The sequence below is a fragment of the Chrysemys picta genome, chromosome 12 (assembly GCF_011386835.1).
Source record: "Chrysemys picta bellii isolate R12L10 chromosome 12, ASM1138683v2, whole genome shotgun sequence".
Taxonomy (NCBI): domain Eukaryota; kingdom Metazoa; phylum Chordata; order Testudines; family Emydidae; genus Chrysemys; species Chrysemys picta.
The window spans coordinates 13,930,506-13,949,190 of NC_088802.1; the positions used below are offsets into that span (position 1 = coordinate 13,930,506).

General features: G+C 46.1%; 1 protein-coding gene across 10 annotated transcripts in view; it reads left to right on the forward strand.

Moving 5' to 3' along the window:
* The window catches only part of LOC101953026 (zinc finger protein 850-like), a 40,777-nt gene extending 22,184 nt beyond the window's left edge, over positions 1-18,593 (forward strand). For 3 of the 10 annotated variants that reach the window (XM_065564777.1, XM_065564773.1, XM_065564776.1), the window contains exons 2-5: positions 9,334-9,526; positions 10,054-10,180; positions 10,781-10,894; positions 11,217-16,186. In XM_065564777.1, the coding sequence (XP_065420849.1) occupies positions 9,503-9,526; positions 10,054-10,180; positions 10,781-10,894; positions 11,217-14,092 (3,141 nt within the window). In that variant the 5' untranslated portion in view covers positions 9,334-9,502 and the 3' untranslated portion in view covers positions 14,093-16,186. Of the gene's footprint in view, positions 1-28; positions 9,527-10,053; positions 10,181-10,780; positions 10,921-11,216; positions 16,187-16,676 lie in introns of those variants that run through there. The other 7 variants (XR_010592066.1, XM_065564775.1, XM_065564778.1 and 4 more) reach the window with 7 other exon arrangements.
* The last annotated feature ends 92 nt before the right edge of the window (positions 18,594-18,685 follow it).

Sequence of the window (18,685 nt, forward strand, 5' to 3'; positions counted from 1 at the left end):
TTTAAAAGAATCCAGTTCACAGTTTCTATGTCTGTGCCCAGCGCTTCATAAATGTGTCTTAGCCAGGGTGCCTGGTCCCCTGCGTTTGACTCCTCTTGGAATCCAGTCTGTGCAGTTTCACGCCTTTAAATTAGTTCCTTTAAAAATATTATTTATATTACTCAGAGCTCTTCATCCTAAACTTTATTAACATTGTGCAGAGGGACGTCATTGTGCCATGGAATTCATATTTTTAATAGCAAATAATCATGGGAAATATTAACACTTGCTAGTAGCTTGACAATCACATCTCAGGGTAACAACAGTTCCTGTTTCTATTGCACTATTGTAATTTGAGTTCAGTGCTGACTGATTTAAATACATAAATAAATTTTGTTTTTCTTTTATTACCTTGTTGTGTCTGGACCTTTGGGGCGTACTAACTTCGTGCTTTTACAGCTACCCCTTCCAAAGGATCCATATATCTACAATGGCTGTACAATCCTGTAACATTCAATGCCATTTTGCACTTCCGGGAACATGTGATATCCCCACCACCACTTGTAACTGAAAATTGATTTTAAAACCTTATTTGTGTGAGTAACCCCCCATCCTGCACACATAGAAGTGCACATCTTACTCTTCTGGGACTTCATTTATTGCATACATCAATGTTGATTTTTCTACTGCATTGTTTATACTTCTAATGGTCTATTTAAAGTTCACAGCCTTTTATGGGTGCTACGTTTTTTGTTGTGATACATTTCAGGGATGTTCTTCATTATGACAAATGTACTGATTTGTGCGGCCAAAGTCATTTTTTAAAATGAACTGTTCTGTTTCTCCTTTGCATTGGTCAGGCAGGAGGATGCAGTGCTGACCACACCTAGTTTACCTTTTGGTGAAACTAAAGTGCTTTGCCTTTTTTATGTTTTCACACTGGGATAGCTAATGCACATTAGTTACCCCCTGGTATAAACACCCATTGTCTTAGACACAGACTATACTGCTGACTCGGATGTTAAATGACCCATTACTGTTCATGGGCTGAAAACTCTGATACTGATTGTGTGCCTGTTACTACTGCTCCTTTGCCAGGTGTTGCATTTGAATGTCTGCACTTGAATGTTGCATTTGAATGTCTGTGGGCCTCATGGAAAACAAGTTGAAGCATTTGAAACTAAAGGAACTAGTGGGGGATTCCACTGCCCCCCCCCCAAACACACACACCAATTTCTCCTATTTACTTCCCTTTACTCATTGAGGGCTTGTCTGCATGGTCTGACCCTAAAGGTGTGAAGTTAATGCACCTAATAGATGGTCTACACTACGGGGGATCGATCTAAGTTACGCAACTTCTGCAACGTGAATAACGTAGCTGTAGTCGATGTACTTAGATCTACTTACTGTGGTGTCTTCACTGTGGTGTGTTGACGGGAGATGCTCTGCCGTCGATTCCCCTTGCGCATCTCATTGAGATGGAGTACTGGAATTGATTTATTGCGTCTATACTAGACACGATAAATCGATCCTCACTGGATCGATCGCTGGCTGTCGATCCAGCCGGTAGTGTAGACAAGCCCTTAGTTCAAGCGCTTTAAACCCCTGTGTGGACGCTCTCATTCAGAAGTTAGGTGGCCTTAATTTTGACAGTGGCAGTCAGGGCAACCACAGACAAGTTCAGGAGACCTTCCCCCAAATACTATTAATTATCAAGCCTTTGATCTCTTCCTGAAGAGTTTTAAAGTTTTGTGTAGTCCAGGTGTAACCCACAGTAGCTTTCCTAAGTCCAAAGAGAAGGAGTGAAGTAGTGAGTTCCAAACCAGGAGACTGACCTGCTTCCAGCCGCCCAGCCTCAGTCACACCCAGTTGCCGTCCTCTGTTTTTTGTCTCTTTCCTGGGCAAACAGGTCATCTAGCTTCCCCCTCTCTCTTTGTTCTCCAACACCTTTGCCTGGCTCCTTGCAGAGGATGGCTCTGGCCACCACTAACCAGGATACAGAGTGTTCAGCCATTCTCTGTGCTCAGGCAGCCAATCTGCAGTCACCCCTGCCTTCTAGGGGTCTCCGCAATGATCACACACTTGTATCCCACCACCTCCATGCTTGAGTAACACATTGGGGAAACTGAGGCACACATACAGTATTCCGAGAAAACATTAAGAACATCCCCCTTCGTCACATCCTGGGATATCTGTGGGCAGCTCGGCACAAGAGCATGCTCGTGGCGGCTGTGTGGGAAGGGTTTGCTGATAATGCTGAGAAGTGTTTTGAAAGGAAGGAGACCCTGACGTTCTTCACATCCAATGAACCCAGGTGCTTCTGCTACATGTGGCCACATTAGAGACAGGGCTAGATTCACAATGGCACATAGGCACCCAAACCCCAGGCTAAACACATAAATCTGGGATTAGGAGCCTAAATCCCAGTTTAGGGTCCGCTGATACATACAAATCTCCTGACGAACCCCTTGGATTCCAAAGCTCACTCAGCAGCAGCTATATTTCCAGAGTAAAAGTACCTTAGTTTCTGCCTCTGAGCATGCGCCCTGCTGCCTTCTAAAGGGCATCTGGACCTAGATCTCGGTAACGGCTACCACTAGGAAATTGTGCTGGCTGCCATTTGTGCTGTAACGCTAGCAAGGAGCCCTGGGAGTTGGGTGGATGTGGGAGGTTTTGCCTGCAGCCCAGGGATATGTTAACAGGGCTTGACAAATAACCCCAGTGGCCTCGCAGGGACAACCCCATGAGCAGAGCCCTGGCTGGAGCAGACATAAAGGGGTTTTGTCTAGAGACCAGTGACAGGTTAATTTGGCTCCACAAATCACCAGAGGGAACTTGGTAGCAAAGCACTGACAAGTGACCCTATGGGATCCGAGTTAGGGGAGCAGACCTTGTAGACCAGGCTCAGGGCTAGTAGCCAAAAAGCCTGGTGTGTAGACAAGAGACCATCTCTGCCAAACTGGTGCCTGATGCAACCCTTTACCAGAGCGAATCACACACAGAGTCACTGTCACTGTGAAATGTATCTCGTGATGTTCTGGGCAGCCTCTCTAGGAGCAGGACCCCCTCACCCCAAAATCCCTGTTGATACTGGGGACTTTGGACAATTGTGGGTCTCCATAGGAACGCCCCTCCCTCGGATCTGGATGTCTCCTTTCATTGTCCCATCGACTCGATGACATTTGAGTCCTGCTTAGCTGTACCTTAACCAATCATTTTACTAAAATTTTACTCACCAATCCTAACATTGTAACAAAATTCTCCATTGAATCATACCCCACCCCCTTAATTAATTTACACCTTCCAAAATCAATTATGTAACAGACAGAAACAATCAAAGAACCAGACAGAGATCATACAGAGAAACAAGAGGGAAGTGGGGACCATAGAGACAAAACAATAAAGAAATGAGGATTTCCCAACCACAACTATACATAAGTGGTTTGGAATGCTACCAAACTAAGATTTCTTTAACCATTTTAAGATCTGTTTCTTTATCTGGTGATAGTGGGGGCTATTAGGACAGGGTCTCCTTTTTAACAGCCTGATACTACATTGTTTTAATGTAATTTAGATGGAATGTGAGGATATGACTTCCTGCTTCTTAGCTCATGGCTCCTGCTCTCCTAATATGGCTGCAGACAAAGGCCGTAGGCCTCACAATATGGCTACAGGAAAAGGCCTTATCCTTACAGGAGCAATCAGTGGAATCCCTCATTCACGGCATCAGGAAGGGAATTGCACTCGATGCAGTAACTGGTCACAGGGATGGTAAGAGATACAAGCAATGGTAGCCCCTCTGCCCCATGGGGTAGGAGAGCATGAGGTGCTGAACATGTTTCCTGGAACTGGTGAAATGAGCATTGGGGATGAGCAGGGGACTAACTCCTCAGGGATCAGAAGCTACAAGGCAAATATCCACAGGCACTCGGGCTGCCCAGGGCCCTGGTCTGATTTACGTGCAGGATTCAGATCTCAGCCACACTGGTGACAGACCAGAGTCACTGCTGGGTATGGCAGGGGGTGAGTGTGGATGGGCAATGAGATCAGCCTCTGCCTGCGGTTACCAGCTTTGCCCGTTACTTTGGTCTACACTCATTTATTAGGGTTACTTTTCTGAGGGTGCGAGGGCAATTCTGTAATTCTATCAATGTACTGTTTGTGTCACTTTTGTTCTGATACAGCGCTCTACTTCTCCCTGCTGCAATTCCCCTCCCAATGGAACTATCCTGCAGGACCTAGGTTCCCTAGGGCTGGGTTCCTCCAGCTCCAGAATCAGATGCGAGCATGCGCACACGCACACACACACACACACACAGGACCGGGTTAATCAGCACTCCCAAGCTGACCCCTTATATATCCCTGGACTCAGCAGGCTGGGTCGAGCAGCACCTCCAAGCTCGCGCCCTCATGTGCCCCAGATTCAGCACATTCCTGTCTCCACTTTCACGTTACAGTCGTTCTGGTAGTAACCCACTTGAAGAGCAAACCCCACAGGATTTTTGGGCGCTGCAGGGATCTTTAGTTTAGGTACGAGGAGGAGCGTTGCTGCAGTGCAACTGGGGTAGCCACAAACACCCACGGGCAGTGGGGGGGGGGGAGGGAGAGGGGGAGAGAAGCAACCAGCTTAACCATGAAAGTTATTTATTTCCAGGTAATAACCATAGGGGAGCCAAACAAAACAGTTATAATAATAAATCTAACTTACATTTGTTTATAAAAGTCAGATTTACAAAATTATAACTGATCACACAAGTCAGGGTCAGAACGCTATACCGAGAGAGAGAGAGAGAGAGAGAGAGAGAGAGAGATGGGTTCTCACCACTCCATGATGCTTGCATCGATCGGGGCTCCCAGGTGATGGTGGTAGCTGAGGGTCTGGAGTGCTGGAGACAGGCAGAGCCCCCAGCATGATCAGTCAGGAGAGGATGAAGTCGCAATGGAACTGATGCAGATTTTGGATCCAGGTATCAGAACACTTACTTGAGCGTGGGTAGGGGGTTTTGTAGGGAAACAACAATGGTCCAAGGGAGAACACTAGATTTGTTTATGTGTAAACTGATGGCTCAAGGGCGTATGCCAAAGTTGTTTTGTTCAAGCTAGACAATAGGAACTGACCATTCCTGGTTATGGGTGGTGTTCCTTCCAGGGAGCTCACAATGCAATTAGGCAGCGTCAGTATTTGGGATACCAATAAAGGATCTTTTAAAGCTAATGTTAAAAAAAATTACATAACACACAGGTTAAGAAAAGAGTGTGTGTATATCTGGGTATAGTGCTTAGATTATCCACAAATACAAAGTTCATTTTAAAAGTAAAAGATAATGAAATACATAATTAGCAATAATTCAAATTTAGGGGAATAAATTTAACAATACAGTTTAGATATTAGAGTCCGAATACTTGGGTACATCATTCATGAAAAGTTATACAGAGAGTTGTTTGTCAAAAGCAAATATATCAATGAGTGTAAATTGTCTCTCAGTAATTGAGAATTTGCAGGCTTGGATTCATTAACATCTGGAGCAGAGATTCCCCCGTGATGCATTGCTTCCCTGTTTTTCTGGTCCCAGAGTTCAGTGCAGTTCTTAACTTGGAATCTCTGTTCTCCAGTCTGTATGCTAGGAGAGGTGCCACCCTGTCCCATCTTATTTGCAAATGAGGCTAGGGGAGTTGCTTTGATCCTGTCACCCTTGTCTGGAGGGGTTTAGGTGTGTCTCCCATGTCCTTGTCATTGCTTTCTTGCAAGTCTTTCTTCTGACTTGGTTCAAGCAGAGGCTGGGGGGGTGGGGTCCTTGATGAGTCAGACAGGCTAGATACTGTGCCCTGGTTAGATAACACTGCCTGTCCCTGGGGGCAGAGTCCAGGCAGCTCATTAATCGGGTGTTGCCACCAGAGAGCGCTGGTTACAGTGGTCTACAATTTTTGAGAAGTCGTCTGCTTCAGAGATAAAATGTGCTATTTATTATGTATTTTGATGTGCTGAATTCAAATATGACAATTAAAACAACTTATTGGCTACTGTTTCTAAGATATTTCAGTTTTTACATTTTATGTCTATGTATATTGTGTAGATAGTAGAGTTTTAATCATAAATTGTAAACCTAGGTCTTTTCATGTGTTTATGGTTGCTTTACATGATAATATTTCACCTGTCCTGTTTATGTAACACTTTAAAAATCAGCAAAAGGGTTATATAAATACAATTTATTATGAAACAAAAGGCAAAAAACTATTCTGTACATAGTTTAGTCCTATTCAGTGTCTACTCAGCGCTTCTTGGTTTGTCTCTTGTATTCATTAAATGGAGCATCTCTCGTCACTGTCCAGCAATAGTCCGCAAGCATTGATGGGCTCCATTTGCCCTCATAGCGTTTCTCCATTGTTGCAATGTCCTGGTGAAATCACTCGCCGTCCTTGTCGCTCACTGCTCCGCAGTTCGGTGGAAAAAAATCTAGATGAGAGTGCAAAAAGTGTATCTTTAGTGACCTGTTGCAACCAAGGCTTTTGTATGCCTTGAGGAGGTTTTCCCACCAACAACCTGTAGTTGTCTGCCTTGTTGTTTCCGAGAAAATGTATTGCCACTAACTGGAAGGCTTTCCATGCTGTCTTTTCCTTGCCACGCAGTGCATGGTCAAATGCATCATCTGGAAGAAGTTCACGAATCTGAGGACCAACAAAGACGCCTTCCTTTATCTTAGCTTCACTTAACCTTGGAAATTTTCCACAGAGGTATTTGAAAGCTGCTTGTGTTTTGTCAATGGCCTTGACAACATTCTTCATCAGACCCAGCTTGATGTGTAAGGGTGGTAACAAAATCTTCCTTGATTCAACAAGTGGTGGATGCTGAACACTTTTCCTCCCAGGCTCCAATGACTGTGGGTGTGGCCAATCTTTCTTGATGTAGTGGGAATCTCTTGCACGACTATCCCATTCGCAGAGAAAACAGCAGTACTTTGTGTATCCAGTCTGCAGACCAAGCAAGAGAGCAACAACCTTCAAAAATCGCCACAAAGCTGCCACTGATGTTGGTCATAGTTTATGCACCTCAAAAGTTGTTTCATGTTGTTATAAGTTTCCTTCATATGGACTGCATGACCAACTGGAATTGATGGCAAAACATTGCCATTATGCAGTAAAACAGCTTTAAGACTCGTCTTCGATGAATCAATGAACAGTCTCCATTCATCTGGATCGTGAACAATGTTGAGGGCTGCCATCACACCATCGATGTTGTTGGAGGCTACAAGATCACCTTCCATGAAGAAGAATGGGACAAGATCCTTTTGACTGTCACGGAAGATGGAAACCCTAACATCACCTGCCAGGAGATTCCACTGCTGTAGTCTGGAGCCCAACAGCTCTGCCTTACTCTTGGGTAGTTCCAAATCCTTGACAAGGTCATTCAGTTCACCTTGTGTTATGAGGTGTGGTTCAGAGGAGGAGGATGGGAGAAAATGTAGGTCCTGTGACATTGATGGTTCAGGACCAGAAGTTTCATCTTCTTCCTCTTCCTCGTCTGACTCAAGTGAGAATGATTCTGGTGCATCAGGAACCGGCAGTCCTTCTCCGTGGGGTACTGGGCGTATAGCTGATGGAATGTTTGGATAATGCACAGTCCACTTTTTCTTCTTTGACACACCTTTCCCAACTGGAGGCACCATGCAGTAGTAACAATTTCTGGTATGATCTGTTGGCTCTCTCCAAATCATTGGCACTGCAAAAGGCATAGATTTCCTTTTCCTGTTCAACCACTGGCGAAGATTTGTTCCACAAGTGTTGCAGCATATGTGTGGGGCCCACCTCTTGTCCTGATCTCCAATTTTGCAGCCAAAATAAAGGTGATAGGCTTTCTTAACCACAGTGGTTATACTGCGCTTTTGTGATGCAAAAGTCACTTCACCACAAACATAGCAGAAGTTATCTGCACTGTTCACACAAGTACGAGGCATCTCTGCTCACTTTGGCTAAACAGAACTGTGTCCCTTTGCAAAATCAAACACTGACAAATAAGAGAGCACAACACTGTATGATTTCTAGAGCTGATATAGGGCAATTTGTTCAGCAGAGTGATGTAAGCTTCGTTATGATTGCATCATCCATGACTTCTGGGAATAACATGATGCAATTCATATCATGTATGACGCAATACCAGCTTCAGATTGCATCATTCATTGTTTTGCCTAAAAAGCAAGTACTGTCCAAACCCAGTCATAGATTTATTCATTGATCCAGTCAAAGATGTATTTTAGTCATTTCTGGTTTAAATTGAGATCCCTTCCCTTTATAACTCACTTATCCTCCGCCATTCCCAAGTCAAGGGTCATATATATCCAATAGCATATCTTGAAAACTAGAGCCAATCAACAATTTTAAGCATCATTTTCATACTCAGTGACCCAGAAGTAGTAAAGTTTGACTTCATTTATTTGAGAAGCATTTTGGCTGTAGAGCAGTGATTGCTAAGGGAGAGGAGGTGGCGGGTGTGTGTCTCTCTCTGCTCAGGATATTAGAGCTCTGGAGTTGCCTGGGTCTGAAGCTGCTGCCTCCTGTATTTTGACCAGGGAGCCCAAACCTAGATGCTGCTTCTTACCCAGCAGAGGAGAGACCTTTGTTAAATCCCCTCTGTGCCCAGCCCAGGTGGGGACTTGCTGCGGTGGCTGGAACCAGCCCCTGGGGCAGCCCCGGGTTCTGCTCACAGCATCCCCTGAGCCGCAGCCTGCAGGTGATTGAGAGACCTGGGCGTAAAGGGCTGGGACTGGACAGGAAAATGACTCTGCACAAAGGACCCCTTTCAGGGACTGGCTGGTGAGTTTGGCCTACATGGGGAGGGGGCTCCCTGTGTCTGCGAGTCCCAGAGCTGCTGCCCCGATGGACACAGCCAGGTTCAAACCCCTGTTAGCAGTGGCAGTGACTGAGCTGCCTAATGAAAGGAAAGGCCCAGGACAATGGTGCAGTCACTGGTTCTCCTAAGGGAAAAAGATGAAAAGGGAGAGAGGAGAGACTGGAAGGGGAAACCAGGAACAACAAATGGGGAGGGAGGTTCCCAGATCCCAGACCTGCTCGGATCCATTCCCTGCATCCCCCTGGGAACAAGGGGAGGAGCTGAGAGAGGAAAAGCCAGTTCCTGACTCGACTGAACACCGCACTACTTGGGGGGGAAGGGGAGAGTTAGAGGGGTGACACGATAATGTCAGGGGGAATCCCCCAAGGTGCCTTCTTTGGTTCTGCTCTTTTTCCGGCGTTGGGCTCAGAGACTCTTTTACGGGAGAGTTTAAAAGTGCCCCGTGGGGTTTAGTTACGCTGGGAGGGCCCTGGCCTGGGTGGTAATGAACTAACTGGGTTTCTTTCCAGCGTGGCAGAGTCCAGAGCGTCTGTCTGCAAGGAAAGAGCCTGCGGGGAATCGGGCCGTGACATGCACTCAAGCCTCTTCTGAAACCTTCCCAATCGCCCCAACAGGCTGAGGAATCATATCCAGATTTCACTCGAGATTGTCCCGTCTTCCAGGGGACAGGGAAGGGAAATGGCTGTGATGGAGTCAGCTCAGGTAGGGGATTTTCAGGGAGCTGCTGGACGGCAGGAGGGAGAGGCAGGGAGGAGACAGGGTGTGATAAACCTGCTGATTTTCTGAGTAGGAGAGGGCATACCACCATTTGTCAAAGAGGTCATAACCCTCCTGGATAGTGCTGGGAACATTTTCCAGACTCCCAGTGCTGGAGCCTCAACCCACTGGCCAGAGGCTGCTCTGAAATATGAAGGGAAGCTGTTGGGATTCCTTTTCCTGGCTCACAGCTTTGCTTCCCATATCAGCCTGTGGCTGGCAAGTGTGTGGCAATTCGGAAGTGAGAAGGCCTAACCCCCCTCCATCTGCTGGGGAGGACAAGGAGCTCTCACCTTCTCCCCACCTCATGAAGCCTCCTGGCTGCTCTGAGCAGGGTGGGGGTGGGGGTAGGATTCTGCTACTCTGGTCCTCCAAGAGCTTCCAAGAAGTTTATTTTTTTTCTTCTCCTAGTGTGACTAGCGGGATTGTGGCTGGGGCAGCAGGGGCTGAGTGGGGGTCTCTTCTTGTTTCAGGTGCTGGTGACCTTCGAGGAGGTGGCTGTCTATTTCACCCAGGGTCAGGGGGCTCTGCTGGACCCCAGTCAGAGAGCCCTCTACAGGGACGTCATGCAGGAGAACTATGAGATGGTGACCTCGCTGGGTAAGGGATTCCCATCCCCTTGGTTATTAGAAGCCATGAGGTCTTCATTTCTGACTCTGGTCAGGTTCTTCCCTGGTCAATTATATTGGAGGGGAATGGGTTCCATAATGTGCAGCTGCCACATGAGAGAGACTTTCATTGGGACACACGTGTCAAAACCTAATGGACATGCGAAACCATGCCCACCCCTCCAGCATTCAGGGGGGCAGAAGTCGTTCGTTGTCCTGTCTGTATTGTCTTACTGACGCACAAAATCCCTCTTCATTTCCCTTCTTGGGAATAGCTCCAGCCTTGGGGAAGACTCTGGATTCTGCAGATTTAGAAATAGGAAATGGTCTAACTCCAGAGCTGTGTGCGCGTCAGCAAGGCCCAACAGCACATAGATCCTGGGAACTCCTTGTGAAGGCGTAACAATTCCCCCACCTCCCCAGACATCTGCTTCTCCAAAGAGGGCTCAGTGATCATGTTCCCGTCCTGTTAGATTCCATGTTCCCCCAGCAGACCATGGTGAGAGGTACCACTCACAGAATGCCCTTTATGACAGACAATCTTCCAATCCTCTATGTGCCCTGACCATGCCTCTTTTCACCCCCTGCACAGGATTTCCCATTCCCAAACCTGAACTGATCTCCCACCTGGAACGAGGGGAAGAACTGTGGGTGCCGGATCTCCAGGCCTGTGAGGAAAGACAGATCCCGAGAGGCAGTCACACAGGTGAGGACTGAAACAGAAACCATCTGGTGAATGAAGGATAAAGTTGAGAATCCCAAAAATATGCTGTGAGTAAGACCCCTTAGTTCTTCCTCACCTCTGCCAGGGCTGTAGTCAACAGATACCATTCACGGCTTTCCACCTGTACTGTTAGCTGCAGGAGTTTCCTTCCCAACTTTCCATCCCTGGGAGTGTTTGGGTGGGATCTGCAGGCAAAATCCAGTTGCTCAGTCTTCACAGTGTTAGCGTGTTGGGTTTTCCCTTGGTGCTATTCCTCTTTCTCCCTAGCACAATGACTCCTGTCTGGATTGTCTCTATCTCCCAGCAGGTGATGAGAAAGTGGATGAGAAGAAGGATGGGAATCATCATGAGGAAGTTCCTGGGCAAGTGGAACCACAGGGGACCTTTGTGGGAAGAGCTGAAGGGAGTATATCCCAGTGCTTGGAAGAGGGAGAAGCCTGGGGAAATTGGCACAAGTCAGAGAGGCAACTGAAAAACCACCCAGGGAAGAAAGTGGATGAATCTATTATATTTGGGGGAGGAGACAAGGATCCCACAGCCCAGCAGACAAATCCCAAGGAAGAGAAACCCTATCAGTGCCTCGAATGTGGAAAAGGATTTATTCTCAGATCACAGCTTGTGACATATCAGACAATCCATACTGCAGGGGAACACCTTCAATGCTTGGTCGATGGGGAAAGCTTCAGTAACTGCTCAGATCTTAATAACCATGAGAAAAGGCACATGGGAGAGAAATCCTTTCAATGCCTCAAGTGTGGAAACTGTTTGAATTGGAAGTCAGCATTAATTACACATCAGAGAATCCAGACAGGAGAGAGATCCCAAAAGTGCTTGGACTGTGGGAAAAGTTTCAGGAACAGATCAGCCCTTTCTAAACATCAGGCAATCCACACAGGGAAGAGACCCCACAAGTGCTTGGACTGTGGGAAAAGTTTTATACAGAGGTCAGACCTTATTAGACATCAGGCAATCCACACAGGAGAGAGACCCTACAAGTGCTTGGACTGTGGGAAAAGTTTCATACAGAGGTCACACCTTATTAAACATAAAGCAATCCACACAGGAGAGAGACCCCACAAGTGCTTGGACTGTGGGAAAAGTTTCATACGGAGGTCAGACTGTGTTAAGCATCAGGCAATCCACATAGGAGAGAGACCCCACAAGTGCTTTGTCTGTGGAAAAAATTTCATATCGAGGTCAGGCCTTCTTCAACATCAGACATTCCACACAGGAGACAGACCCCACAAGTGCTTGGATTGTGGGAAAAGTTTCATACAGAGTTCAAAGCTTGTTAAACATCAAGCAATCCACACAGGAGAGCGATCACATAAGTGTTCGAACTGTGGAAAAAAATTCATACGGAGGTCAAACCTGGTTAAACATCAGGCAATCCACACAGGAGAGAGACCCCACAAGTGCTTGGACTGTGGGAAAAGTTTCATTCAGAGGTCAGACCTTATTAGACATCAGGCAATCCACACAGGAGAAAGACCCCACAAGTGCTTGGACTGTGGGAAAAGTTTCATACAGAGGTCTCACCTTATTAAACATAAAGCAATCCACACAGAAGAGAGACCCCACATGTGCTTGGACTGTGGGAAAAGTTTCATACATAGTTCAAACCTTGTTAAACATCAAGCAATCCACACAGGAGAGAGACCGCACAAGTGCTTGGACTGTGGGAAGAGTTTCACACGGAGGTCAGACTGTGTTAAACATCAGGCAATCCACACAGGAGAGAGACCCCACAAGTGCTTTGTCTGTGGAAAAAAATTCATATCGAGGTCAGGCCTTCTTCAACATCAGGCAATCCATACAGGAGAGAGACCCCATACGTGCTTAGAGTGTGGGAAAAGTTTCATACAGAGGTCACACCTTATTAAACATAAAGCAATCCACACAGGAGAGAGACCCCACAAGTGTTTGGACTGTGGGAAAAGTTTCATACAGAGTTCAAAGCTTGTTAAACATCAAGCAATCCACACAGGAGAGCGATCACATAAGTGTTCGAACTGTGGAAAAAAATTCATACGGAGATCAAACCTGGTTAAACATCAGGCAATCCACACAGGAGAGAGACCCCACAAGTGCTTGGACTGTGGGAAAAGTTTCATTCAGAGGTCAGACCTTATTAGACATCAGGCAATCCACACAGGAGAAAGACCCCACAAGTGCTTGGACTGTGGGAAAAGTTTCATACAGAGGTCTCACCTTATTAAACATAAAGCAATCCACACAGGAGAGAGACCCCACATGTGCTTGGACTGTGGGAAAAGTTTCATACATAGTTCAAACCTTGTTAAACATCAAGCAATCCACACAGGAGAGAGACCACATAAGTGTTTGAACTGTGGAAAAAAATTCATACGGAGGTCAGACCTTGTTAAACATCAGGCAATCCACACAGGAGAGAGACCGCACAAGTGCTTGGACTGTGGGAAGAGTTTCACACGGAAGTCAGACTGTGTTAAACATCAGGCAATCCACACAGGAGAGAGACCCCACAAGTGCTTTGTCTGTGGAAAAAATTTCATATCGAGGTCAGGCCTTCTTCAACATCAGACATTCCACACAGGAGAGAGACCCCACAAGTGCTTGGACTGTGGGAAAAGTTTCATACAGAGGTCAGACCTTATTAGACATCAGGCAATCCATACAGGAGAGAGACCCCATAAGTGCTTAGAGTGTGGGAAAAGTTTCATACAGAGGTCACACCTTATTCATCATAAAGCAATCCACACAGGAGAGAGACCCCACAAGTGTTTGGACTGTGGGAAAAGTTTCATACAGAGTTCAAAGCTTGTTAAACATCAAGCAATCCACACAGGAGAGCGATCACATAAGTGTTCGAACTGTGGAAAAAAATTCATACGGAGGTCAAACCTGGTTAAACATCAGGCAATCCACACAGGAGAGAGACCCCACAAGTGCTTGGACTGTGGGAAAAGTTTCATACAGAGGTCAGACCTTATTAGACATCAGGCAATCCACACAGGAGAGAGACCCCACAAGTGCTTGGACTGTGGGAAAAGTTTCATACAGAGGTCTCACCTTATTAAACATAAAGCAATCCACACAGGAGAGAAACCCCACAAGTGCTTGGACTGTGGGAAAAGTTTCATACGGAGGTCAGACTTTCTTCAACATGGGAGAATCCACACAGGAGCTAAACTTCTGTGACACTGTGAGAGAAAGGGTAAGCAACTTGCATGTAAGAGACCCAGTTCAACCTTTAGAGATATTTTTAAAAAGTGTGTCCATGTTAGATAAGCTTGAGCTTTGAAATGTAAACTTATGTTAAAAACCTGGAAGAAGTTGGTAACTGTAGTAGTCTATAAAAAGCAACAAAGAGTCCTGTGGCATCTTATAGACTAATAGAAGTATTGGAGCATAAGCTTTTGTGGGTGAATACCCACTTTGTCAGATGCATGTGGTGGAAATTTCCAGAGGCAGGTATAAATATGCAGGCAAGAATCAGCCTAGAGATAACAAGGTTAGTTTAATCAGGGAGGCCATCTTCTAGCAGTTGAGGTGTGAACACCAAGGGAGGAGAAACTGCTTTTGTAGTTGCCTAGCCATTCACCGTCTTTGTTTAATCCTGAGCTCATTATGTCAAATTTGCAAATGAACTGAAATTCAGCAGTTTCTCTTTGGAGTCTGGTCCTGAATTTTTTTTGCTGCAGGATTTCCTTTAAATCTGCTATTGTGTGTCCAGGGAGGTTGAAGTGTTCTCCTGCAGGTTTTTGTATATTGCCATTCCTAATATCTGACTTGTGTCCATTTATACTTTTACGTAGGATTGTCCAGCTTGGCCGATGTACATAGCAGAGGGGCATTGCTGGCACATGATGGTGTATGTTACATTGGTGGACATAAAAGTGAATTAACCGGTGATGTTGTGGCTGATCTTGTTAGGTCCTGTCATGGTGTCGCTGGTGTAAATATGTGGGGAGAGTTGGCATCGAGGTTTGTTGCATGGATTGGTTCCTGAGTTAGAGTTACTATGGTGCGGTGTGTGGTTGCTGGTGAGAATATGCTTAAGGTTGGCGGTTTGTTTGTGGGCGAGGACTGACGTGCCTCCCAAGGCCTGTGAAAGCGAGGGATCGTTGTCCAGGACGGGTTGTAGATCACCGATGATGCGTTGGAGAGGTTTTAGCTGAGGACTCTAGGTGATGGCCAGTGGAGTTCTGTTGGTTTCTTTCTTGGGCTTGTCTTGCAGCAGGAGGCTTCTGGGTACACGTCTGGCTCTGTTGATTTGTTTCTTTATTTCCTCATGCTGGTATCGTAGTTTTGAGAATGCTTGGTGAAGATCTTGTAGGTGTTGGTCTGTGTCTGATGGGTTGGAGCAAATGCGGTTATAGCTCAGCGCTTGGCTGTAGACGATGGATCATGTGGTGTGTCCGGGATGAAAGCTGAACGCATGAAGGGTAGGCATAGTGGTCGGTGGGGTGGGGTGGTGTTAACATGACTGTCACTTATTTGTATCGTGGTGTTTAGGAAGTGGACATCCCTTGTAGATTAGTCCAGGCTGAGGTTGATGGTGGGGTGGAAACTGTTGAAATTATGCTCCAATACTTCTGTTAGTTTTTAAGGTGCCACAGGATTCTTTGTCGCTTTACAGATCCAGACTAACACGTTACCCCTCTGATACTTGTACTAGTCTATGTTTGCCTTTATCTTGTTAGAGGTTAACAATGGAACCAAACAGTTCCTGTCTAGGGCTGTATTCTGTTAATTCAGAGATCAAAAGGGAATAATAACATGTAGATGAAACTTGGGTGTAATAATGTCATTGCATGTCTCTTTAAAGTTTGTGGTAAACTGTCTATGAACTTCTTTATGGATAATTACCTTATGTTAATCCATGTAGTTAATTACTGGTGATGTTTAGGAAATAGAAGGTTACTTCAAAAGCCTAGTGAGCAATAGTTCTCCCAAGGACTGCCTGCTGATGAGAGGCTGCAAAAATCTGTATAAAAACTCTTGGGACCTGATCCTTTTCTCTCAGATCTTGTTGAGCTTTATTCAGAGGAAGTTTGAGTCATAAGACGGAGATCTCCAGTCCCATCTGGACTGCCCTGATATCGAACATTTTTACATGGGACTATAACCTCATGAAAGGATTCTGAAAAGGACTATACAATTCTAAAGCACCATCTCTACAGTGAAACTGACCTAAGGACTCTATTCATGTCTGTATGTATAATGATCTTTTAACCAATACTCTCACTCTCCTTTCTTCTTTTAATAAATCTTAGTTTAGTTAATAAGAAATGGCTGTAAACATGTATTTGGGTAAGAACTGAAGTATTCATTAACTTGGTGAATAATGCGGCAAACAGCAGAGGCTGACAGCGGGATCTGTCAGAGAGGAGGTTCGCTAAGTGCTGCATTGGGGGGCTGTGTGAGTGAGTATCTGAGTGTCTGTTGCAGGGGACAGTTTGTCAGTTTGACCATGTGCTTGAGTGTTTGATTGTTTGTTTGAACGGTGTGAATTGGGAGTGCTTTGTTCCATGTGGGCCTGACTGTTATAAAAAGGCAGTCAGCAGCGAACCAGCTGTGTGGCGAACAGCGGAGGCTAGCAGGGGGAGTTTGCATGGGAGTTCACCTCAGGAGAGCCCACTGAGGCTTGCATCTTGCGGGCTTCTGTGAATTGCTGCAAGAGCTGAGGAAGCTCTTAGAAGGAAACAATTATGGAAGGTGAGCGTTCAGTTGTTGTAACCTGCACAAGTTGTGCCATATTTGTCTTTCTTCCATCGGACAGAAGCGACAAAGTGCAAGCTGGTCTCCATATTGGAAGAGAAGGTTCTAGGTCTGGAGAAACAAGTATCAACCCTGCGTTGCATATGAGAAAATGAAGATTTCCTGGACAGATGTCAGGATATGCTTCTACGGGCACAAAGTTCTGAAGATTCGGAGCAGGCTGCCCAGAGGGGACAGAGGGACGGTGAAGAAATTTGGCAGCATGTGACCTCCAGAAGAAGAAAGAGGAGCATCCATGTACCAGCAGTGGAGATACAGGTGAGCAACTGTTTTCATGTTCTCTCCACAGGTACTAATGCGGAGAGTGGACTGGATGATACATCTGAGGGAAGGGAGCAGAAGGAGGCTCCACCGATTGGAAGACATGAGATGCACTATCCTAGGGATGGGGGTTCCAAAACCACCGCTCCCAAGAGAAGGAAGAGGGTGGTGGTGGTCGGGGACTCCCTCTTCAGGGGGACTGAGTCATCTATCTGCCACCCCGACCGAGAAAACCGAGAGGTCTGCTGCTTGGCAGGAGCTAGGATTCACGATGTGATGGAGAGACTGCGGAGACTCATCAAGCCCTCGGATCGCTACCCCTTCCTGTTTCTCCACATGGGCAGCAATGATACTGCCAAGAATGACTTTGAGCGGATCACTGAAGACTACGTGGCTCTGGGAAGAAGGATAAAGGAGTTTGAGGCGCAAGTGGTGTATCGTCCATCCTCCCTGTGCAGGGAAAAGGCCTGGGTCGAATTGTGGAATTATGGAAGTCAACGAATGGCTACGCAGGTGGTGTCGGAGAGAAGGCTTTGAATTCTTCGACCATGGGATGGTGCTCGAAGAAGGAGGAGTGCTAGGCAGAGATGGGCTCCACCTAACAAAGAGAGGGAAGAGCATCTTCGCAAGCAGGCTGGCTAACCTAGTGAGGAGGGTTTTAAACTAGATTCACTGGGGGAAGGAGACCAAAGCCCTGAGGTAAATTGGGAAATAGGATACGGGGAGGAAGCACGAGCAGGAGAGTGCAAGAGGGGAGGACTCCTGTCTCAGATTGAGAAAGCGGGACAATCAATGAGTTATCTTAAGTGCCTATACACAAATGCAAGAAGCCTGGGAAACAAGCAGGGAGAACTGAAAGTCCTGGCACAGTCAAGGAACTATGATGTAATTGGAATAACAGAGACTTGGTGAGATAACTCACATGACTGGAGTACTGTCATGGATGGATATAAACTGTTCAGGAAGGACAGGCAGGGCAGAAAAGGTGGGGGAGTTGCATTGTATGTAAGAGATGAATATGACTGCTCAAAGCTCCTGTATGAAACTGCAGAAAAACCTGAGAGTCTCTGGATTAAGTTTAGAAGTGTGAGCAACAAGGGTGATGTCGTGGTCGGAGTCTGCTATAGACCACCAGACCAGGGGGATGAGGTGGACGAGGCTTTCTTCCGGCAAGTAGCAGAAGTTACTAGATCGCAGGCCCTGGTTTTCATGGGAGACTTTAATCACCCTGATATCTGCTGGGAGAGCAATACGGCAGTGTACAGGCAATCCAGGAAGTTTTTGGAAAGTGTAGGAGACAATTTCCTGGTGCAAGTGCTGGAGGAACCAAATAGGGGCAAAGCTCTTCTAGACCTGCTGCTCACAAACTGGAAATAATTAGTAGGGGAAACAAAAGTGGATGGGAATTTGGGAGGCAGTGACCATGAGATGGTTGAGTTCAGGATCCTGACACAAGGAAGAAAGGAGAGCGGCAGAATACAGGCCAAGGGTCAGCAACCTTTCAGAAGTGGTGTGACAATTCTTCATTTATTCACTCTGATTTAAGGTTTTGCATGCCAGTAATACATTTTAACGTTTTTAGAAGGTCTCTTTCTATAAGTCTATAATATATAACTAAACTATTGTTGTATGTAAAGTAAATAAGGTTTTAAAAATGTTTAATAAGCTTCATTTAAAATGAAATTAAAATGCAGAGCCTCCCGGACCGGTGGCCAGGACCCGGGCAGTGTGAGTGACACTGAAAATCAG